This window comes from Rhododendron vialii, chromosome 6a, assembly GCF_030253575.1.
Source record: "Rhododendron vialii isolate Sample 1 chromosome 6a, ASM3025357v1".
NCBI lineage: Eukaryota > Viridiplantae > Streptophyta > Magnoliopsida > Ericales > Ericaceae > Rhododendron > Rhododendron vialii.
In genome coordinates, this window is record NC_080562.1 from 22,875,042 (window position 1) to 22,899,181 (window position 24,140).

A 24,140-nucleotide genomic window follows, 5' to 3' on the forward strand; every position below is an offset into this window, starting at 1 on the left:
GAATTCTTTACTACTTATGTGGCCAACATATAATCAATTCCTGAATTCTAATGAATAATGAATAGAGACTAACCAAAAGGTTAGGCGAGATAGGTGTCTAACGCCTTCTAATTTTGTAACTTAGCTCCCTAGCCCAACATGAACTCTGGTTGAAGCAAACCAATTGCCCCGCATCTAGCTATTCTAAACGGTGGTTTCTCAAGTTAACCACAAACTTGGGTGGCAACTCTATGTGATGTGATAAACCGGTCTTAGCCGTATGATGAGTCCCATCGACGCTCGGGATGCATAAATGAGAATCCAATGAACAAGCGTGACTATTGAAATCTGCTAACAAGTTTGACTATTGCAATCCTCTAAGGAGAAAGGATGACAATTGGAAACCTGCGCAGAAGAAGAGTGAATGTAGATAGAAGCCTGCATGAAGCGCAAGGGCTGTGAAGCAGAGGTGGCGAGGTGCCCACAAGCATCAACCAGAAAGATAAAGGCGAACAAGACTGGTGCATAAGAGCTATAGTCGTCTTAATAAGATGTCTATGTTTTCTCTCTACCACACCATTTTGAGGTGAAGTGCGAGGACAAGAAAATTCATGTTTAATACCATGTGTGGTAAGATAAGGAGGAAACTGTGAACTGGGTGAATCCCACCATCAAAAAAAAAAAAACACAACATAATAACGAAGTCATGTAGAAGAAGCAAATAGGCTCCAAATATCACTATTTATAAAACCAAGAGGAGCGTAAACAGCATAAGTAGACAGAGAAAATGATAGTACATAAAATTTAGCCACACAGAGTTTTAATCAGACTAGACATGTGAGTAAAACGAAAATGAAACTTGGAAGCCGTGCTTAAATTTCCCTGAAGAAGCATGACCCTATCTTAGATGCCATATAGTGATGGGAGCAATTATATTGAAGCGGAAAAGTATGGAGACACAAGAGAAGCAAAAGTAAAGTGATCATACAAGTCATGAGCATGTTGGTTACCATCTCGAGATTCCAGGTTTAACTCACTTGTATTGCGAAAAAATCTTTGAGGCCACCTATGCGTAAAAGCCATTTGGGTTAGCAAAGTCTGGTGAGGCCGTAGAGATTTAGTCCCGTGGTGCGAGAAAGCTGACCCGGGGACACTATGCATTACCAAAAAAAAAACTCAGTTATCAAAACCAAAGTGATTTTGTGATTTCCCACCTACGAAATGCATTTCTTCCTGATTAGTCTCCGGTACACGTGAGTCGTGACACTATTACTTACAAGTGCTAGAAACCAGACAACAAACTATAGCAAGAAAAAATTTCGTATAGCCAAGCATATGATTATACTCAAAACCAATTTAACTATTACACACGTGTAGATCAAGGAATGAATGAGTTAGAAGGGGCAAATAGATGTGAGCCTAGCTCAATGTTAGCAAAAGAAACCCCCGATGAGAATTATACCACGAGTATTTCAAAAAAAAAAAAGGAATTCTACTTGGAGCTGTTTAATCTCACAGACTTATGGAATATTAATTCTCAGTTAGTCTCAAATGAGGGAGTTTTTATTTTAGTTAAAATGCAGACCTTCTCATTTCTCCCATTTTCCGATCGAATTTTAATGATCCGAGCCGCTCAATGTGTTCAGAACGTGATTTTAAGGGTACCCGCGAGAAATCGGCAATAAAAATGACCGGGAAGAGCTTCATTCGAGCAGTTTTTGTTGAACTGTTCGATAAAAAACAAACAAAAACTGCTCGGATGAAGCCCTTCCCGGTCATTTTTTTTGCTGATTTCTTGCGGGTACCCTTAAAATCACGTTCTGAACACATTGAGCGGCTCGGATCATCGAAATTCAATCGGAAAAAGGAGGTTCGCATTTTATTAAAATGAGGTAGTCCTTACGGGAGACGGACTGTATTAATTCTATAGTAATTCTATGTACTCTTTTTAGGCCCTGTTCTATCGGATTTCGGAGACAAGACGAAGATTTTGCTCCCCTTTGCTCAGAACAGAACCGGTATTGTTTTTAGAAGGGGGGCTGTTCCCAAAAAAAGAAAAGAGTACAGTGACTTTTCGTTAGACAAACAACTAATATAAAGTTTAACAAAAAAAAAAAAAAACAACTAATATAAAGGGCCTAACAGCAAAGGAACTGATTTTGGCGCTCTATTTTTTACTGATTTACTAGTAACTTCATGAACAAAGTAAAACGCTATCAATAAAAAATGGAGCGCGAAAATCAAATTCCAACAGCAAAATATGGAGCATTTGCATCTACTATAATTCTTGCTTACTTTGGAAGCTATCAACAATCGTAGAAAATCTATGAATCCCTCATTAAGGATAGGTTCATGTGCAAGCCAATTTTAATTTTCTTAAATAGCCCCCCCCCCCCCCCCCCCCCCAAAAAAAAAAGAGCATAGTACCTTGTATTCATCGGCCTTCGGGCTATCTTTTACTTGTAACCTTAACTTTATTATTATGATATAATAAAGTCATACGATCATTTTCTTTCATGTACGATTAGAAAATTCTAAATCCACAACCGTGTGGCAAGCAAAAAACTAACTTGTGATCTTCACCCTTTGGATCACACATGATCGCTCTATGAGAGAGAGGGAACATCCCTTGTCCGAGATCACATCTCAGCTGATCAAACAGTGTACTGGATGGCACAAAAGTCCTATGAACGTGGCTGAATAAAGGTGATGGAACTATCTTTGACCGGCGTACACCAGTAGTGGACCTGCGTGCGCTAGTCATAGCCTGGTCAACGGTCAAAGCTGATCGATGATTGACACGTGGCAGAGGACCAACGCACGCCAGTTTGGTACTGTAGATACCCGTTCTTAATTTTAATTTACTTTAAATTTAATAATGCGGATATGTGTAACTATTTTAATAATTTTGTGAACCATGGATTTTTTTTTTTATGTATATATGTGTGAATGTACAGTATGCGTGATTGATCAGATTCAATTTTGTGCGCCAAGGATGAGTTGTTGGGATCCGCGTTATGGACTTTTCTGGAAAAAAAAAAAAAAGAACTTGAGAGTTACTAATTATTATAGATTTGTTAGCTTTAGGGGCTTTAGTGTATTGATTTAAAACATTTTAGAAGATAGAGCAATAGCTTGATTCTTGGAGGGCTATAGTGCAATTTTGCACTTAAAATGACTGAGAACAGCCGAGAACTTCTCTGCTTTTCTTTTTTTTTTCTTTTCCGTTTTCTCTCTCTTTCTCCTTCTCTCAACTCTACCCAAACCCTAGACTTCAACCCCAAAATTGGATGTCAAGATTCAAGAATCTCGCAAAAATGCAAGAAGAGAATGTGATCTATGGACAAAGGGCTACGCATCTATCCCAACAATGTCGCATTCGGCCAACTTTGGTGTTCCTAGCATTTCGGGATTCGGCTCTTTTAACGTAGGAATCTTGCTAAATGCTTAGATATGGGAAAATATAGTGAGATACACCTAAAAATCTGTGATTATAGTATTTTTTTTGTTTCAATTTTAAGTTAACCCTAATATGTTCCAAGTAGAGGTGATTTATGCGTAATGTCTTGTTCAAAGTATAGGTGGACTATGTGTGGCGTGTGTTATTCATGAGTTTTGAATTTTCTCGATTGATTAAAGACCTTGATGATTATTTACTAGATTATGTAAATTTTAGTATGTTAGACCTGTTTAAGGATCGTGTGGTTTGAATAAATGATGATCTAATATGTGATTATTTGATACATTCCTATAAGATGTTTGATAAAATGACAGAGAGAAAATTTAAACCAATTCTTGTAATTAGACACCACACATAATAAATGATAGCACTTATATTTGCTTCATTATATATATTGCGACGATGAAAGTTTTCACTAATGTCTAATCGGATTCGAGATTATGATTAGATTGTACGATCTTTCTCGTAGTTTTGGATGATTTGGAATTGATACTTGTTATTTGGGCTAATGAGCCACGTATTGGATGTTGACTTGACCATTTTATTCTTGTTGTGTAGCCGGAAACATATGGATAACGAGTTTATCAGTCGGTTTATAGTCCGCAAACCCGCGCGGGATAAAGTATTCCATAGGTCTTATGTGCTCTTATTTTCTCCTATTGACTTATAATTTGATGTGTTTTATGTTTGAAGGATTTTGGATATATGAGATGAGATGAGCTTACGTGGTTTGGTTATAACTTGGTATTTGGAGATTTGGATTATTATCTGAACGGATTATTTTTATCATTATTTCTGTTGGATACTTGAGAAGTAAAAGTTATTATGTATTCATTTGTTCTAAGTTACGATATATCCAATGGTTATCTTTTGAGGCTTAATAAAATGCAAGTTTTCTTACAATATTGCATATACTCACGAATTGATGTATTCAAAAAGAAGTAGACAAGAACAAATTATTTTGTGTATCGTGCATCTTGCTTGCGTTTTCTTATCTTCGCCTTTAGCACGTTTCCTATTGAGTGTCGACTCACGTTGTATAATCCAACCTTTTTCAGGTAAGACGGTGGATCCGGAGGCATGACAGTGTTTGATTTGTTTTTTTTTTTTTTTTTTTTGAGCTTAGTTGATATACTTGTATTCCATTAATTTGATAGTAAGATTTTGGAAGTCCTGTGACTTGGTATTCTTTTGGGTTGTAATAAATTTAATCACATATTTTGACTCTCTCAAAAACTTGAAACATGAAATACACTTATAGGTAATTTTTCTATTGTTGGAGAGGTGAGAAGCCTCATTGGTCTTCATGGTAAAACTTTCAGGTTTTTCTTTTTTTGGTGTTGACCATTTTGAAAAAGCCCTTGAAACTAACACTCCCTTCCAATTTTTTTTTTTATAAAAATCAGGTCATCTTTAGGCGCGATTTGATTTGGTATTATGGCATTTGACTTGGACCTTTACATAAAAATATTCTTTTATCGTTGTATGGAGTTTTTTTTTTTTTTAGAACTCACGTGCTTGGGTCGTGTGAGATTGGGGCGTGACAGGTACCAGCGTATGCAAGTCGGGTTTGGCTGAGCCTTTTTGGTTTTGGCTTGAAGGGTTTGAAAGAGTTCCGGAACGCTCAAAACTCAAACACACTAACATTCCCGGGGTTCTCTTGATCTTATTCATCATCGGAGAATCAAAAATCATAAGTAAATTAATCTAGACAGTCCAAAATAGAGTGTCTACAGGATCCTCTCCTTTCTCCCGACTGCAAAAGTTGAGGCAACGAGATTGGCATCCATGTAGGTGCATGGAGAAGGTTGGGATATCTTCAAATTAGCTTATGCCATTTCAAGAGTTTGCTAAGCTTCTTGTAGATTAATTTCACTACTCTTTTCCGCATCATTTACTAAAATAGTAATCGCGAAGGTTATAATTGAAGGGGACTCTCATGCGGATATAAATGGGAAACTTTCTCATTTGTTGTTGTCTCACATTGATCAACAAAAATAAGTGAGAAGCATTCAAAACTCTATAAAAGCTGTGGTGGAGACAATATAGGTGTAGTCCCTATCTGGGCAATCCAATTCAGCGGATAACTCATATTTCATCTCAGTCGAATAGATCTCAGTCGTCCATCTGTTCTATGTTGAGATATAATTTGAACAGTTCATTACCGAAATTGAATGATCCAGATTGGGACAACACTCATGTTGTCCGTACCAAGGGTAGGGACCTTGGGTTCATCCCCCACCCATCACTCATTTCGAGGAAGTTTAAGGCTGAATAATGATATAAGGGATAATGCTATGGTGTCTCCGATTATTTTTGGGACACCGTAATTTTTGGCATAATTTTACCATTAGGAGCATAACTAAAATCAATTACAAGCATAACAGAACCCAAACAAGGTATAACTAAGGAATATTCTAAAAATCAATCAATGCGTAACTAAACCCAACCAAGGCATAACAAATAAGTTATGCCTTGCTATGGTTTTGGTTATGCCTTTCTATGGTTTTGTTATGCTTGTAATGAGTTTTGGTTATACTCATAATGGTTTTGTTATACCAAAAGTTACGGTGTCCCCAAAATGACCGGGGACAATAATAGTAGGAAAACAATACGGAGTATATAAAGTTACAAATAACTGCTCACTCCATCCCAATTTGCTTTTCTTTTCGGGACATGAGTTTTTAGGGGTTGAATGATAGAAAATTTAATTGATATTGACTTTTCCAATTTGTCTATACTTTATGCTTTGTTGACATAAAATTTAATGTGAAAAAGAAATGATGAAAGAATAATGTTGTACAATTTTTTATGTTGACTTTTCAAAATAGACATATATTTTAAGACATCCATTAAAAAAAGAATGACCAGTAATTTAGAATGAAGAGAGTATATAATTAAGCTTGGCTCTCGAGTTCACTAGAGCTCACTCATTAATCGAACGAGTTGAAAACCACAGCTCGAGCTTGTTCGTGTAGCTCACAAACCAACCCGAGTCAAGCTAATACCGAGCGAGGATTCGATCACTTCATTTGCAGCCTTATTCGTAGATTTTCCGTAACCGAGAGAGCGACAGAGAATACCAAGGCAAACCGCGTCAAAGCATTCCAGGTGGTCAGCGTCACATTTAATGATAATCGACCCTTCACCCGCCGGCGTTTTTCTAAACTAATGGACCCACCCTCCCCCCGACCACTAATAACACGGCGTTTTACTAAACTAATGTCTCTCTTCATTTAATTACTACCCAAGTATATGTGTATGTTCAATGTTGCGCCCCCAAAATTCCATAATTTCAAAACGTCTACAGTACACCATCCCCCTCTCTCTCTCTCTCTCTCTTCGCGGAGCTCCTTTATCGTCTTCGTCTCCGTCTCTCTATATTGTAGTACTAGTATATTTCTATCAAATTCTCACCTTCTCTATCTGAATAAATAAACAATGAAGACCCGAAATAGCGGGAAAGTCTCTGTTAAATGGATTCCCATTCTCTCCCTCTCTTTTTTCTTCCTCGGCATGCTCTTCACAAACAGGTCTCTCTCTCTCTCTCTCTCTCTCTCTCTCTCTCTCTGCAGAATTTTGGATTCTTGAACCCGATCCATTCAGAAATCTATCTAGGGTTGTTTATTTTCTTTTTGGTCAAATATGTGCTCATCGCGTATTATCTGTATCACTGTATGTGTATATATGCATGCATGTGTGTAATTGATCAGATGTGATCCTCTCCTCCAGTTTCTACGGATCAGTTTTGTCCAGTTCAGAGCGGTGTGTTGTCATATGTGGGTCTCACAGTTTTGTGGGTTCCCTCCACCGTACTTGAAAATGGATTAAACTAGTCCCAAAAAAATGGGAGGGGTCCTGCCCCTGTTTGAGAATATGATTAGTGGTTGGTGGGCTGATGTGGGTTTGATATTTGGATCGTTTTACCAGATTGTCGGCTCCACATGAATCTGACAGTCAGCTCGTATCACGGCGTCGGCAGGAGCAAGAGTTGCAGATCATATCCGAGGACTGCACAACTAAGAAGAAGGTGTGTGTTTGTGTGTGTTAACCATCGAATTTTTTTCAGTTTCTGATTCCATTTTTTGTTAGGGAAATACAATCGCATTGCTTGGGTATGGAATGGGCGGTCAATAATATAATATTGGGGCCTCTCTGTCTGATAGCTTTTGGTTGGATATAAAGTTTCTACATTTTTTCGATCCGAATTTGGTTTGAGACTGTTGTGTTTCGTTGCAGTTTCCAGAATCAGTTCAACATAACACTTTTCAGAAAAGATTTAAACGCTTCTTGTTATCATTTGTAACATTTGTTGAAACGTACCGCTCATAACGGTTATATTGTAGCTACTCACTATTTAGTAAACTAGTTTTTGAGAATACAGATAAACTAGTTTTTGAGAATATGGGTGTCTTCTTTGTTCTCTCAAAGATGGGTCCTTTCCTAAGAGATCCTCAGATAACAAGTTTCGAAAGTGGTTTACAGTCTCCAGAAAAATGAGTCCACAATACATATTCTGGAAATGATAACCAAACTGGGTGATATATTTGTTGGTTTTAATTAAATATTTTACTTTAATGTTAATATTAATGTCATGGGTTTATTTATAAAAGAGGTAATATATGTAGCTAAAGATAAAGGAGTGTAAATACCTTTGAAGTGGTCTCCTTGTTTTACTCCTAATTATTAGTAGCATGTGTTGCATACTAACGGCAGAATAAACCCTATCCTTGATAATCTCCTAATTCTTTTCCTAAAGATCTGCCACTTTTCACTTGCCCAACAAACTATTGTTTACTATAAAACAGTGTTTATTGTTTCGGCTGTAGAAGAAGGAAAAAACTCTATCTACATCTTATTCTCTCTCCTGCTTTAGAAATTATAAACAGTGACTGATCATATTCGGTTCATATATACATATTTGGTTCGGTATTATATTTGGATTTTGAGTGTCGGGAAACTATACGGTTCGTGAGTTCAATTCGCTGCACAGAAGAGAACTTGAAGGTCGTTGTATCTTGGGGAAAGAACGCCATCCAACCCCGTGCAGGAGGGGGTGTATCATTCCTTAGGAGGGCGTCATCACGTGCCTCGACCACCCCACAGGCTATTCTTATCTTTTCTCTAATAATATTGAATTGCCTTTCTTGGTTGATTATTTGTTCTTGTTTTGGCATTTAATTCTAGCAGAAATATCCTAATCATATAATTTTTCCAACAATCTAAGGAATGATAATTATAGGATTTTCTGATAGAATATTTTATAGCATGGGTAAATCGATATGCTTATGAAACTGGCCTTTGCAACGTGTCCATGGGGATTACAAAATTGTAAGACGACACTTCATATTCCAACTGGTCATTCTTATTCTATGAAGGAATAATAAGATTGTGTATGAATGAAGAGAACTCTAATTGTTTATAGATTGTAAACTATGGCCACTGTAATTACGCGTATCAACTTACTAATAAGATTTTCTGCACTTTGCTATGCAACATGGAATTGGGTTAATCATTCTTGTGTAGCGATTGGTTAACTGTTATCACTCGATCTTGCATATAATTAATGTTATGAAATATGGTATCTCTTGATTTTGGAAGGACAAACTTGTTTGCATATATCTCTTGAACTTGGTGAATTGGCCGTAATTGTTTATACTGATGTATATATGTATGATTATGGTCATAACGTTGGTGAAAGATAAAACATTGGGATGAGAGAGATTAAGACTTCACGAACGGTACAAAGTTGAAACCAAGTATGACTCAAGCTAATGGAAATCCAAGAGTATATCTAGTGATGTTTTTCGTATAAAATTAAAATAATCCCAGTGGTATATTAGAGTCTCAAATGCAAGATAGAGTTTGTTGTGTTCATTATTTTTGGAGTATAAAGCTTTTCCAAAGAACAATACAAGTCTTACTTTATGCAGTAGGAATTTTGTATGGGATACACTTAATTAGTATTTATTCACAACCGTGAGTGGCACTTCTATATCTGGATTTAACAAAAGTCATTTTTTTGTGTGGAGCAACTATTACTACATTTCTACCTTACTCAGGTTCACTGTGAATGTAAGAACTGAAAGCTGGCTAGTGCTTGTTTTTAAACTTCTCAGTTCTTAAATGTAGTAATCTGAATTGAGTTGTAGACTTCAATTCCTTAAACTCATGTTTGTGATGATTAAAAAAAAATTTGACTTCACCACTTTGGATCAGATCTTTTTTGGTTAACAAATTAAGAATACAGGAAAAAAAAAAAAGGGATTCACAGATAGTAAGAACTCAAGCATTTAACCTAGAATGTACCTACATTGGTGATTGCCAATAAAGACAGAACAATGTGAAGTGGTTGCATTATCTCTAACATTTTTATCTTATTTTCACAACTTAAGGTGTAATGTGATATTGTGGGGGTTTCATTCGAGTGCTCTCTATGCTTTGAGATTATACACATGAAAGTGAGCATTAAGGTTGAAACAATTTTTAGGTGGTTGTTACTTTATGATGTTATAGATGGTGTGAGTGTGAGGATAATCAGCATAGAATGTGGGGGCATTTGTTGTTGTCATTATTTGTGTTATTTAGCTTGTTATCATTGATGTTATGCTGCTGGTGAAGTGTTCTGATAGATACATTTACCTCTGAAAAAAAAAGAGGAGAAAAGCTATATGGCCACATTGTTATAGAGCGATTTGATTTGTCAATTGTGGTGGTCAAAATCTTTTCTCAATGGATGTTGGTAACTATTGGGCCTGATATGCATCTAGGCGTTACTTTGTTGTGCTAGTTGCTGATTGATATTTAACTCCACTAGTTTTGTGTTGGAGAATGGTATTTAAATATTTTTCAGGCTGTGGATGTTGGTGAGCTTGATGTGAAGCAATAATGGGGCTCTTATAAACTTCTAAAAATGTGGGGGCCTGATCAGCCTCAAGAGACAAAAAGATTAGCGTGTAGGCTAATTCTTGTTAGTCTTATAATAAAGGCTTAGCGCGAAGGCTAGTCTTTGAATCATCGAGGGGAATGGGACTGAAGCCTATAAGTTAGTCACCTCGGCGGACACCTAACCTTTGTGATTGGAGATCCCATGAATCAGGTTCAATAGGTAACAACGAAGCTGAATGGTGACTAGGAGGAGCACTAAAAATATTAGAGGGGAATCCCTGGTCCTATTCCTATGGTGATAGTGCTCAAGTTAATTATGTGACGATAGGAAGAGCTTAGCTCTGAATGTGTCCAAGGTAGGATTTCTACAGGGTGTTGGTCACAAATCACCCTTGGAGGATACACCTATATGAGTGTGGCAGTGGGGTCGCTGCTGTGAGAAATTAGGCTACTCTCTAAAGACACTCATGAAACAAGATACGTGCGCATGACCGTCTATCGCGCCAAACCGTTCTAGAACCGTAATTGTTTCCCGTACTGTGTGTGTGGTAGGCGTAAGTTTGATTTCAAGGACCTAGTTCAAGACTTAGTTCACTATGGTTCTTCAAATTGAAACCTGCTAACACTAAGTGTAGGTTCAAGTCTGGAAGACACCTATGCCCATTGCACAGTGAAAGCACTCTTGTAAAATTTTTAAATTATGTGGGGGATTGTTGGTTTTAATTAAATATTTTACTTTAATGTTAATATTAATGTCATGGGTTTATTTATAAAAGAGGTAATATATGTAGCTAAAGATAAAGGAGTGTAAATACCTTTGAAGTGGTCTCCTTGTTTTACTCCTAATTATTAGTAGCATGTGTTGCATACTAACGGCAGAATAAACCCTATCCTTGATAATCTCCTAATTCTTTTCCTAAAGATCTGCCACTTTTCACTTGCCCAACAAACTATTGTTTACTATAAAACAGTGTTTATTGTTTCGGCTGTAGAAGAAGGAAAAAACTCTATCTACATCTTATTCTCTCTCCTGCTTTAGAAATTATAAACAGTGACTGATCATATTCGGTTCATATATACATATTTGGTTCGGTATTATATTTGGATTTTGAGTGTCGGGAAACTATACGGTTCGTGAGTTCAATTCGCTGCACAGAAGAGAACTTGAAGGTCGTTGTATCTTGGGGAAAGAACGCCATCCAACCCCGTGCAGGAGGGGGTGTATCATTCCTTAGGAGGGCGTCATCACGTGCCTCGACCACCCCACAGGCTATTCTTATCTTTTCTCTAATAATATTGAATTGCCTTTCTTGGTTGATTATTTGTTCTTGTTTTGGCATTTAATTCTAGCAGAAATATCCTAATCATATAATTTTTCCAACAATATTTTGTGCTTTTAATGAGTTGAAATTAATTGTGGCAGAAGCCTGGACAGGATAAGGATGTAATGGAGGAGGTTCACAAAACCCATCAAGCAATTCAGTGAGTTTGGTCTTCTCATACACTCATACTCACTTCCTTTCGTATCTTTCTATACTGTGTGGGTGTGTTTAAAGGTTCTTTATTGGTTGGTTGGATATTTCATGATCAATCTGGCTTGTATTGAAAATTTAGTTTCTTCTGTCAATTTTTCGGAGGTCTGCCAGATCACTAGACAAGTCAATTTCAACCCTTCAAATGGAGTTAGCTACCACTCAAAGTTCTCATGAGGTGAGGAGGACTGATGAGTCCACCCTGTCTCATGAGGACTCACAAAGGAAGAAAGCTTTCATAGTTATTGGAATAAATACTGCTTTTAGTAGTAGGAAGAGGCGTGATTCCGTTCGACAAACTTGGATGCCTCAAGGTTATTTTTTGAGGCTAGTCGTGTATATGTTTGCAGACCTTTCTGGTTTGATTTGAATTCTCCTGACTGGATTTTCGGTTCGGATAGGTGAGAAGCTTCTTCAATTAGAAAAAGAGAAGGGAATCATCATCCGATTCATGATTGGCCACAGGTAAATCACTTTAGCAGTTCTCACAAATTGATTAGCGCATTCTGGGCAATATTTTCGTACTACACATTTTGAGAGTTGGATCCTTTGTTTTTCCTGGTTATGGATCTATCGTAATTCATAAGTCAGTAGCACAACAGAAAAAGTATTAGACCACAAATTGTTTTGAGACAATATTATTCAGCAAAACAATTGTGTCCCACCATATAAAGGTTGGATAAGTAGTTTATTCGTTAATGGTCATGCTAATGACAGTCTGCGGGACTGTTCTAGGTTGAGCTTAATGCCAAAATAAGGAGAGTCCCATGGCACTTTCCATGCAGTGTCAGATTTGTGCATATTCCAAAGTAATTTTCATCCATTTCCCAAGCATTTTTCTCGCACCAATTGAAGTGTACCACTGCTTGGGATGGCATTCGCATTTTCCTAGTCAATACGAGATACGCAAAAAATTATGAGATGTTCACTGGTTCTCAGAACATGCAAGTTCAATTTTCAATACCACTGTTACTTTTTTTTTTTGGGTAAGGCAAAATTTTGATAGAAAACCCACATTACACAATACAGGGCATACCCCAAAACAACAAAACAAAGGGGCATTCCCCAGGAAGAGACAACATGGCACAAGGCCAACCCCCTATCTCAACAGAAACAAGAAAACAAAACAAACAACCGGGAATTAAGAGAAGACCCTGCTTGAAATGTTCCAATCCCTACACAGCAATCTATTGTCATCAGACCGCCTAATGTTCCTCCAAGAGCTTACATATCCACGAATATCCGAATCCACAGCACGTATGATCTGGTTTGGATTAGACCGTATGGCTTGGAAAATGCGCATGTTTCTCTCCCTCCATAAATGGTACACAACTGCAGCACAAGACAGCTTGACCAGAAGGCTTCGCAAATGAGTACCACCCCTATGAACATTGATCCATTGGATCTCTTGATGCAGAAGGAGGCAGGGCCTGTAGATTCCATTTTTTGCCACAAAATGCTGCCACACAGAATTGGAAAAAGGACAACTAAAGAACAAGTGCACATGGGATTCATCAGCATTATTACAAAGCACACAAGTAGCACAATCAATAACTCCCCAGCTATGCAAACAATCCCTAGTGGCCAACCTCCCCAAGACACATAGCCACTGAATTATAGCCCACCGAGGAACATGATGCTTGAACCAAACACTATTATGCCATTCAACTTCAGGGGCAGTAAGGCGGAAGGCATTCCAAGCTGTTTTGATAGAGAAAACCCCAGTGGGAGACAAGCACCAACGAACTGAATCTTCACACAACACATTAGGCAAAAAGGAACTGGGAGTATCCCTCTCAATAGCCCTGACAACAGCAGATCTACCATTTGGCCAATTCCAATTGTTCCCAGCAATAACAGAGGATACTTCAGCAGAGGAGGCTCTACGTAAAATGTCACCTAATCTTTCACCAAATCTTTGAAATAAAGGGCCAACTGGGTGCCAATTATCCCACCAAAGAAATGTGTTAGAGCCATTACCCACAATACATTTAATCCAAGGCTGGACCATGACCCTAAGTTTAAAAATCTTCTTGATTGTCCAAGAAGAAGAGACTGGAACCTTCATAGTCCACATGCATTTAGTTTTAATCACAAACATATGGACCCACTTGATCCAAAGAGTATCAGCTTTTTTTTGCAAGAGCCCATATGTGTTTAGTCATGGCAGCAACATTCCAATCCTTTAATCTCCTAAATCGAAGGCCTCCTTTAGGTTTTGGAAGGCAAACAGAGTCCCAACTGACTTTAGCTCCAGAAGATTTCATATCAGGTCCTGTCCAAAAGAAAGACCTAAGAATTCTCTCCACATCGTTCAGAACTTTTTTAGGAAGGACAAAGATAGAACTCCAATAGCATTGGATACTGAATAAAACAGAGGAAACAAGTTCAGCTCGACCACCATAAGAAAGGAGCTTATTGGACCAAGACAAAACTCTGTCCAAAATCTTTGTGACTAAAACCTGGCAATCAGATGCAAGAAGTCTAGAAGTAATAAGAGGAACACCAAGGTACTTGACAGGTAAAGTACCCTCAGAGATAGAGAGAATGCTTTGCAAATGATTCTTCAGATCAGTAGATACCCCAGCAAAGAAAACAGTGCTTTTCATAAGGTTAGGCTGGAGCCCAGAATATAAATGGAAATCCCTCAACAAATCATGGACTAATTTGAAGGACTGAACATCAGCCCCACATAGAAGAAACAGATCATCCGCAAAAATTAGGTGAGAGATGCCAAGACTCTGGCATTTGGATGGTAAGAAAAGGAGCCACTAGCAATCCTGTGATCCAACAGAGCTGAAAAAGCTTCCATAACAAGAAGAAATAAGTAGGGAGAGAGGGGATCGCCTTGTCTCAACCCTCTCTTCCCTGGGAAGTAGCCCTCTAAACCCCGATGAAGCACCACTGAGTACATAGCTGTAGAGACACATTGGCTAATCCAACGAATAAACTGAGAGGGAAACTCCATAATAGTCACGACTTCAAATAGAAAAGCCCAAGAAACTGAGTCATAAGCCTTCATCAAGTCTAGTTTCATGGCACATCTAAGAGTGCTATCATCCTTATGGTAATTATGAACCAATTCTTGCATAAGAAGAATATTGTCAACAATGGATCGTCCTTTTATAAAAGCAGACTGATTAGGATGAATAAGAGAAGGAAGGAGGGGCTGCAGTCTAGAGACCAAAACTTTGGACACACACTTGTACACAACATTGCAACAAGATATAGGCCGGAAATCTTTAACAGTGCAAGGGGCACTAACCTTGGGAACAAGGAAGATGGCAGTAGAATTCCATTCTCTCAGCATAAATCCAGTCCTAAAGAATTGCTGAACAGCCCAGACAAGATCAGAACCAATCACCTCCCAATTAGACTGATAGAATTTAGCATTGTACCCATCCGGCCCAGGGGCCTTGTCACCATTGATAGAAAACAGAGCATTCCTTATCTCTAAAGCAGTAACAGCTTGAATAAGAGACCCCTGTATATCAGTTGAGACTTTATTCCGAATAGCACTCCTCAGTTCTGAAGAGAAATTCCCAGTAGAGGGGAAAGCAGTACCCAACAAGCCCTGGAAATAGCCCAATATCTCCTGCTTAACTTCTTTAGGGTCCTTAAGTCGCACCCCCCTCGAATCTGTAATGCTCAGAATCTTATTTCTAATCCTGTTAGATGCCATTTTCTGATGAAAAAATCTTGTATTGTGGTCACCCAGAGAGAGCCATTGAACTCTTGACTTTTGCTTCTTAAACTCCTCCTCTGCTAGACTAAGGTCCATAAAGGTCCTTAAAACTTCCTTCTCCTTAGCACAGAGAGCAGCATCAAAAGGATTGGAGAAACACAAAGACTGAACCTGAGACAACTCCTCTCTAGCCTGAGCTACCCTTGAACAGATATTAGAAAAGCATCTTAAATTTAGATCTTTAAGAACAAACTTCAATCTCCTTAACTTGAGACTAAAACATAGCATCATGGATGACCCTTCCACAGGTTCAGCCCAAGATTGAGCAAGTGAGTCTTTGAAAGAAGAATGCTTCATCCAAAAATTAAAGAACTTAAATGGCTTTTTACACCTCAGTTCAGGCATAATGGTAACTATCAAAGAACAATGATCTGACACTCCTGGAGCAAGCAATATGGCCTCTGAGTTAGGGAACTCATCCAGCCAAGAGGGGTTTATCAAAGCCCTATCAAGCTTGCTCTTATTATCCCCCAGACCTCCCCTTTTGTTTGACCAAGAAAACCAAAACCCTTTAGTAGGTAAATCCTCCATTTCCAGATCTTCTAGGCAGTTATTAAAATCACCAACAGCATTACTATCAAAACCTTCTAGTCTTTCAGCCCTAGCCCCGACTATATTATAATCACCAACCATTATCCAGGGAGAATCCCCACAAACAGAATTAAAAACCCTCATTTCTGCCCAAAGCCTCCTTCGCTCAACAAAACTGTTGGAACCATACACAATGGACAAGTAAAAGAATTTTGAAGAAGCAACAATCTGGACTTTAGTACAAACCATTTGATCAGAAGTCAGAAGAACATCAACAACTAAACACTGAGGGTCCCAAGCAACCACAATCCTAGCGACAGAGGAGGAACCCAAATTATGAAAGTAGGACCAATAAGCAGGAAAACACTTACCAAAGGTAGTGCTAATATTATTGGCTCTGACTTTGGTTTCAAGAATACCCATCAACTGAAGTTTCTGGGAAGAAATAAAAGAGTACACCTCTTTTTGTTTCAAAGGGTTATTAAGCCCTCGAATATTCCACAAAGCAAGTTTCAACATCAAAACTAAATGGGAAAGAACAACCTTCTAAAGCTTCTTAGGAGGCCCACCCCCACCACCCTTACCTCTGCCCTTCTTCTTAGTAGCCTGAGGAGGAGGATCAACAACCAAACCACTGGCCTTTGGGAGCCCAGCTGAATCAAGGACTTCAGAAGCCTGGCCATCACTTCCGGAACCCTCACCAACAACCAGAACAGCTCCTTGTTGCAAGAGTTCCTCTTGGAGAGCAGAATCCTCAGGCAAGGTAGACTCCAGAATGGAGAAAACATTAGAGCATTTATTCTTGCATCTGTACTTACCCAACCCTTGAGTAGTAGGAGAGCCCTTATCAACAGGACACCCCACACCCTCATTAATAACCAAACCTCTGCTGTTAACAACCAGATCAGAAGCAACCCCATTAGTCATTACAACTGTATTAGCCCTAGGGGACAACAAAACATCAAAAGAAGGAGACCCAGATGCCTTTTTAGAAGAGGGGATATGCCCAAGAGTGTCAGAAGCATTCAGCACAGGTCCAACAGGGCGCACCAGAGCCTGTTCAATAGCTTCATCAGCAGGGAGACTAGGGCGCACCATAGCCTGTTCAATAGCTTCTTCAGAAGGGAGACTAGCTTCCTGCCCCAAAGGTGGTAAGTAGAAGGAAGAACTGTAGTACGGGGCCTACGGGCCTCAGCAGAAGGCATCTTATGACGAGCCTCAGTGTGACCAAAGACACGACATTCAGAGCACCGCAAGGGGGTCCATGGATATTTAACTTTCACTAAGGAAGAGGCACCATTGGCATATTCCACTTCAACCACATCCAAGAGAGGAGAATCAACAGTAATTTCCACAAAAATCTTTGCAAAGCTGAGTCTTTGCCCTTTCTCTGTCAAATCATCTGCATAAAGGGGTTTACCACTGTTACTTCTTCACCATTGTTATCCAATAACCAAAGTTATAGCTGGAATATCCTCTACCATGTGCTTACTACAATCAAATTCACATGGTTTCTTGTTTGCCAAAATATGAATATGCGCTACCGGTTTCTTAACTTGCATATGCTGTCATGTTAGGTGATAAAACTATACAAAGATAAAGTAAAATAGCACGAAGATTTTTGACTGCTGAGTATCTCTTATTACACTGTACTATCCTGGAAAATTTGGTTCTCCAATGGTGGGGTGTAGTATGGGTCTGCCGTTCTTCACTCTATGAGTTGTCGTGTTGGTGGATGGTGAATGTATACCATGATGAGGAAAAATGTTGCTGGGAGGCATGTTTTTTTGCTTGCTCATGGTCGATATGGTTGAGTAGAAATGCTCTGGTGTGTAAGGGATATCCCCTTACTGTTAATAAAGAATCCATTAAAACTAATATAGCTTTTTGGGTACAATCCCACTTTGACCTAAAAGTGTATACCATTGAAGACTTTAAAAGATGCTTGCATGGTATAAGATCTTTGAAGGGAAGAAGGGTGCTTCTTTGAATATTGGTTTTTATGCTATGGTAGTCTGGGAATCATAGGGGTTTAAGGGTTTTGTAAGATGGGTTGTTTAGACTGGGTCTTTCTTTTGGGGGTGGGTCTTTGGGTGTTTGTATCCTGAACAAAGGTGTATTGCTTTTTTGTCTGTGTTACTATGTATTGGTTTGGGAGTGGTTTCCTTTACTTTGTCTGTTGGGAATCTGTCTTGTATTTGAGTTTGGTCTTGTTTGTTGGGTTTTCTTTTTTCTCTTGGGCTGCTGTATTTGGGTGTTATTCTTTGGTTTGGTTGAGGTGGGTTTTTCTCTTTTTTTCTTGTGTCTGGGTATTTTTGAGGTATCTTTGGAGTATGGCAGTATGTGGGGTGTGTCTTTGTGTCTGGGTATTTTTGAGGTGTCTTTGGAGTCTGTCAGTATTTGGGGTGTATCTTTGTGTCTGGGTATTTTCGAGGTGTCTTTGGAGTCTGTTAGTGACTCAATATGTGGGGTGTTATTGGGGTGTTATTCTTTGGTTTGGTTGAGGTGGGTTTTTATCTTTTTTTTCTTGTGTCTGGGTATTCTTGAGGTGTCTTTGGAGTCCGTCAGTATGTGGGGTGTATCTTTGTGTCTGTTGTATTTTGAAGAGTCTCTGGAGTCTGCTAGCATGTGGTTTTATGGCCATGTCTCTTTGTCTTGGGTCCTTTTCTGCATATGATGGGGTTATCCAACCTTTGATTCTTTGGATATGCCTGCTGGCTTGCTACCAATCACAGGTGGATCTACTGTTCTCATTTGGATGGAGGGACCTCAATATATCAGATTCCCTTATTCTGTTGGCAATTTTTTGACCCCCGGCCTGCAGGTCTTGGCTCATACTGACTCTACAACTTTCCTAGTTCTGCTGCCTTGAAGATTATGGGTCATAAATCCCACTTAATTCATGCATAACCCAATAATAACAACTTATGACCCATAATGTGAGAGTTTTATCAGGAGTGCCTCGCAAACATAGATTTCTAGGTTCCACTGTCTGATTTGTGTCATCTACACAAGTCGAATATGATACCCTTGCCCAAGTTGTGAGTATCCGACATTAGTACCTACATGCATCGGAAAGAAACATGTGACATAGTTTGCATCTTTGAGGAGAAATGTTGATTGTGGCCAGGACAGTAGGGTCTTGGATATCATATTCCATATTTGGTTGGATGGACAAATATACACCTCTTTCTAAGATAGCGCGTGTGCTGAAGGTTTTACCTATTGAATTCAGACAAGTTTTCGAGTTCCAAGTAAATAGGTGTGCCAAATTTATAGAGTTGGAACTTCTAGGGCTGTAGGAATGCTTTGATTAGTTTGGTAACTTGACGTGAAGGTTTCATGCAGGAAACTCTAGTGGTATTGTCATGACTTTATTGACTTTATTGAGCTGAAGGAATTTGCCATAATGACTAATAGTTTAATACTCTACGAAGGAGATAAGGCATGCAAGCAGTTATTTTGTATCATGCTTTTATTGCTTCTTTAATGTTCTATGGCAGTTTCCACTTGCTTCAAGAGTGGCTCCATTCGTATTTTCATTTTTCACCTTAGTGTGTTTAATGGTTTTCTATTTCTTTCGCTAAGGTCTACTTGTTACTTATGAATGCGTTTGTTCGGGTTGTATCAAAATCTTTGGTTTAGTAAACAGAAATACTATTATTATAGTGGAGAGTAGGTAAAGTGTTCCTAACTCGAAGGTCAAGATAGATCCTTTGGATATATTAGATGATGAAAGACATTTGGTCATGCTATAGAACAGTTGTGTTATAAGGTTCCTGTGTGCATGTAATGGATGTCGGGAACTACATTGAATGCCAATTGTTTTGATTTGTGCAGTGCAACGTCCAACAGCATATTAGATCGAGCTATTGATTCAGAAGATGCTCAGCATAAGGACTTTCTTAGGCTGGTAAGGATCCACACATTAGGTTACTGCTTATATATCCAAAGTTATCGTAAATGTTTTTCCATAAGTGTTTTTTCCAACTTCATGGCATCCTGCAGGAACATGTAGAAGGATACCACGAATTGTCCGCAAAAACCAAAACTTTCTTCTCCACTGCTGTTGCAAAATGGGATGCCGATTTCTACATTAAATTGGACGATGATGTCCATGTCAATTTGGGTGTGAGCTTCACCTTTGCCTTTTCTTCCTTCCCATTTCACTGTTTGTCCTTTATTGAAAATTTGGCAACTATCAAAGTCAACTCTATAAAATATATGGATTTTGTAGGCATGCTGGCTGCAACTCTTGCCCGTCACCGATCAAAGCCCAGGGTGTACATTGGGTGTATGAAATCTGGGCCTGTTCTTTCTCAAAAGTAATCCTGGACTTTTGATATTGATTAATGTGAATATTTCTTCTTCCACTTTTCGCAGTAGTACGATGTTAATCTTTTCAAAACTGCTTTACTGATCTCTAGGAATGTCAAGTACCATGAACCTGAGCACTGGAAATTTGGAGAGGAAGGGAACAAATACTTCAGACATGCAACTGGGCAGATTTATGCTATCTCAAAGGATTTGGCCACATATATATCAATCAATCAGTAAGGAATTGTGAGCTCCTTAAAGCCGTATTTTCTAATAAGTACTTAATTAACAGGTTGAAAGGTTCATGGCCATAATGGGCCTTTTCTTTTACGATGAGACAAGCTTATCGGTCTTGTTGGCTGCATCAGGGTAAATACTCACTCAACAGTTCTCTCCACGGTCCACACCCACTTTGTGGAGAACCATCCCCAATGCACAGAGGTGGCTGTGGAGAGAACTTTTGATCATCTAACCACCCATTACATCAGCCATAGTTATTTACAATTTAAGTAATAATACAGGTGAGAAATGGGTACTATGACATAAAACCTTCAAAACTACCAAAATCAAAATTACTTAAAACGCATTTATACTAGTATCCAGTGACGTTTCTTCATAGAACTGACTGCTGATGTCATTCAAGTATGTTTTCTTAATGGTTCCATATTTGGGAGCGTGGAGACTCTATGAGTTGGTGACTAAAGTTTTGATATCTTTTCACACTTAAGGTATTCGTTGTTTGCAGGCCCATATTGCACAAGTATGCCAATGAAGACGTGTCCCTTGGTTCATGGTTTATTGGTCTTGAAGTTGAGCACATTGATGAGCGCAATATGTGCTGCGGTACTCCACCAGGTACCCTTTCTTTAAAGTAGTATATTTAGGAAGATAGTGTCTTGAAAAGCTTTGACCCAAAAAGAAACAAAAACAAAAACAAACCTTGGTCCTCAAAATGAGTTGCACACTTGGTTCCATCATGAAGTTATCAGGACGTTTTTGTAATCCATAAACCAGAAATGATCTGGTTTTGTTCTAATGGAGTCTTATGATCTTCTTTCAAAATGTTTCCTGACACCTATAAGAACTCGAACTTACATAGTTCTTTTATGTGCCTTAGAATGCCTTTTAGCTTTGGGGCTCCATCTATGTAATTGAATCCCTTTGCACTTGTTTCCACTTTTTTCCTCCCCAATTCACATCTTTGGTATCTCACATATTATTTTCTATATTGCAAGAATGCGAGTGGAAGGCACAGGCCGGTAATGTATGCATTGCATCGTTTGACTGGAGCTGTAGTGGAATTTGCAAATCCGTGGAGAAAATGAAATTTGTTCATGAAAGGTGCGGTGAAGAGGAGGCAGCTGTTTGGAGCACTCTATTCTAACGTAATCCTTTTCTGACTGAGATTCTTGTCAAAAATCAATGGAGCGACATATTCTTCAGCCAACTGGAATGAAGGAGACAGTTTCCAATAGTTGAGATTGTACAATCCATACATATACATTCAGATTTCCAAAGACTGCCTCTGCATGGTAACCTTCAAATTTACAGGCAACAGCAGAAGTGTTTATTGAATACTAAATGTTTTTTTATCAGATCGAAAGTAACTTATGCACAAAGTGATTCCTTCAAACTGGAGATGACAATGTAATTTGGGGAAATTATAAAGAGGATGTATTTCTTGTGAATTTGCGCCCTCGAGGTGAAGTCTTATCCACAGAGTAGGTTGAATATTTTAGATATGCTTTCAATTTCTGGATCGTCTCTACTTTCTGTTTAATTGCAGTAACTATTGTACAAATATATTCCTAGTCTTTTACCCAGGCCTGAAAGCGCATTGCTTCGTATATTTGCATTTGGCCATTAGATGGATGGATTATTATTTTTGGAGAAAATTTAATTAGTTTTTTTGCATTCTCTTCCAGAAAAACTTTTTGTTTTTGTCGGATGGCTCCAAACAGTAGCCTCCCTTTGCGGGAAATGTTCGCTTCAGTCTAAACAGTCACATCCGTTTCCGGTCAGACCAGTTTACTACAGAACTGTTCTATCTCTTCAGTCAAATCTGTTTGCTACCGAATAGTTGCGCCGATTTCTAAACAGTCACTTCCTTGTCTATCCAAACCACCACAGGATGGGTGAATTTTGTGCTAAAGAGCTTGTGCCAAACACAAGCCTCGATCTCTTGCGTATCCAGAGGCAGGGTGATTCGGTCCCCTCACATAAAAAATCCTGCATCCGCCACTGTGCGTATTTATCATTTTGTTTTCGTTTTCAGTTTTGTTCTTCCAAATTAATAAACTTCGTTAGCGTGGATTTTGGAATTCGTAGTACATTATAAATTTCTCCTACAGTTTTTACTATGTATCACTGTGCTGTTTCCATTTTTTACCATCGCTGTTGTAATGAAGATAGCATATGAGATTTGGAGGGCTTGAGTTTTGTGGTTCTTTGAAACATCAATTTACCATAAGGTTAAAGAGTGGTAACAAGAAAAATGTTATTGTCCCTAATTTCGACTGCGCGTACGTACTTCTAAAAAAACAGTTTTAAAAAGCAACTACAGTAGTATTTATCACCTGGGAACATCAAATTCCCATGCTAAACACCTTAGCCACATTCTTAATTAATTGGATTTCATGGAATTAGTGAACTTGCAATGATTTTTCCTTCAATTTAGCGGCGGTCCAGTAAACCTTAATTTGTTTTTAGTCACATTCTTATTTTGTTTTTTATTATTAACTTATTTTCTTCCTGAATCTTTGCTTCTTCTTTCGTTTTGGATTATTGGTGTATTTTATTTCTTAATGTTTGCTTCTTCATTTTTACGTCTTAATTTCAAAACAAAAGTACATAAATAAGTAAAGCTATAGGAACCACCAAACACGCATCAGTATAGTTCTTCAATTTATTCATTTGGGATCTTCGATCCTAGGATTACTTCTTCTTTTTCCTTCCTAAAACAGGATTGGTCATGATCTGGTGGCCAAGACTTATTTGTTAGGGATTTGCTGCCTCCTAAAATATATATTAAGTTCGAAATCTTCTAATTGATATTAGCTCTTGTGGGACAGTAGTAATGGCGGCTCCAAAAAATTTTACCAGGGCGTTCAAGAATATATTACCTTGACTCTTCTAATGATTGGCGTGCTATAAAAGCAACTCCAAGAGAAATAGCAAAACCAAAACCAAACTACATTTGATGAGCCACATAAACAAAAATTCTCCAAGAGAGAAAGCAAACTTGTTACACTATTTTCGTGCAGCACTCTCCAACTTTGGAGAGAGAAAAATCACTATTCAAATTGCTACCTCGTCAACTTGCCACATGGGTTACCAAATGTAGTTGGTAAAATAACTATTCAAATTGCTTATTATTGGAAAATTGTTGATTTCTTGAGCAAAGTGGGTCCTTTAAAGTTTTAAAAAAATAGATTTTAAATAGTACCTTGGAATGCATAACTCTTGTCACATGGGTTACCAACGTACATATTTGATGTAAAAATTTTGCTTATTTTCTTGTGGATGCTCTAAGGATAGCTATTTTTATTAGAGTGTTCCAAAAAAATTTACCAGGGTGCCCAATTGCTTAACATCTTCAATGATTGGCATGCTATAAGGATAGCTAATGCTATAATGAATCATTCTACAACTACAAACATCTACCCAAACTCACTCACATTCACATTGG

The 24,140-nt window shown here is 38.3% G+C and overlaps 1 protein-coding gene and 1 long non-coding RNA gene across 6 annotated transcripts in view; both read left to right on the top strand.

Moving 5' to 3' along the window:
- Positions 1-22,203, top strand: part of LOC131329441 (beta-1,3-galactosyltransferase 7-like) — a 36,664-nt gene extending 14,461 nt beyond the window's left edge. For 2 of the 5 annotated variants that reach the window (XM_058362544.1, XM_058362545.1), the window contains 10 exons: positions 7,370-7,469; positions 11,751-11,809; positions 11,965-12,173; positions 12,261-12,324; positions 19,976-20,048; positions 20,144-20,264; positions 20,373-20,460; positions 20,563-20,688; positions 21,198-21,307; positions 21,688-22,203. In XM_058362544.1, the coding sequence (XP_058218527.1) occupies positions 7,370-7,469; positions 11,751-11,809; positions 11,965-12,173; positions 12,261-12,324; positions 19,976-20,048; positions 20,144-20,264; positions 20,373-20,460; positions 20,563-20,688; positions 21,198-21,307; positions 21,688-21,836 (1,099 nt within the window). In that variant the 3' untranslated portion in view covers positions 21,837-22,203. Of the gene's footprint in view, positions 1-6,721; positions 6,973-7,369; positions 7,470-11,750; positions 11,810-11,964; positions 12,174-12,260; positions 12,325-19,975; positions 20,049-20,143; positions 20,265-20,372; positions 20,461-20,562; positions 20,689-21,197; positions 21,308-21,687 lie in introns of those variants that run through there. The other 3 variants (XM_058362548.1, XM_058362547.1, XM_058362546.1) reach the window with 3 other exon arrangements.
- LOC131329444 (uncharacterized) lies at positions 1,902-4,666 on the top strand. The gene is made up of 2 exons (XR_009200768.1): positions 1,902-3,406; positions 4,498-4,666. It is a non-coding gene; the product is annotated as an uncharacterized LOC131329444 (long non-coding RNA).
- Positions 22,204-24,140: the final 1,937 nt, after the last annotated feature.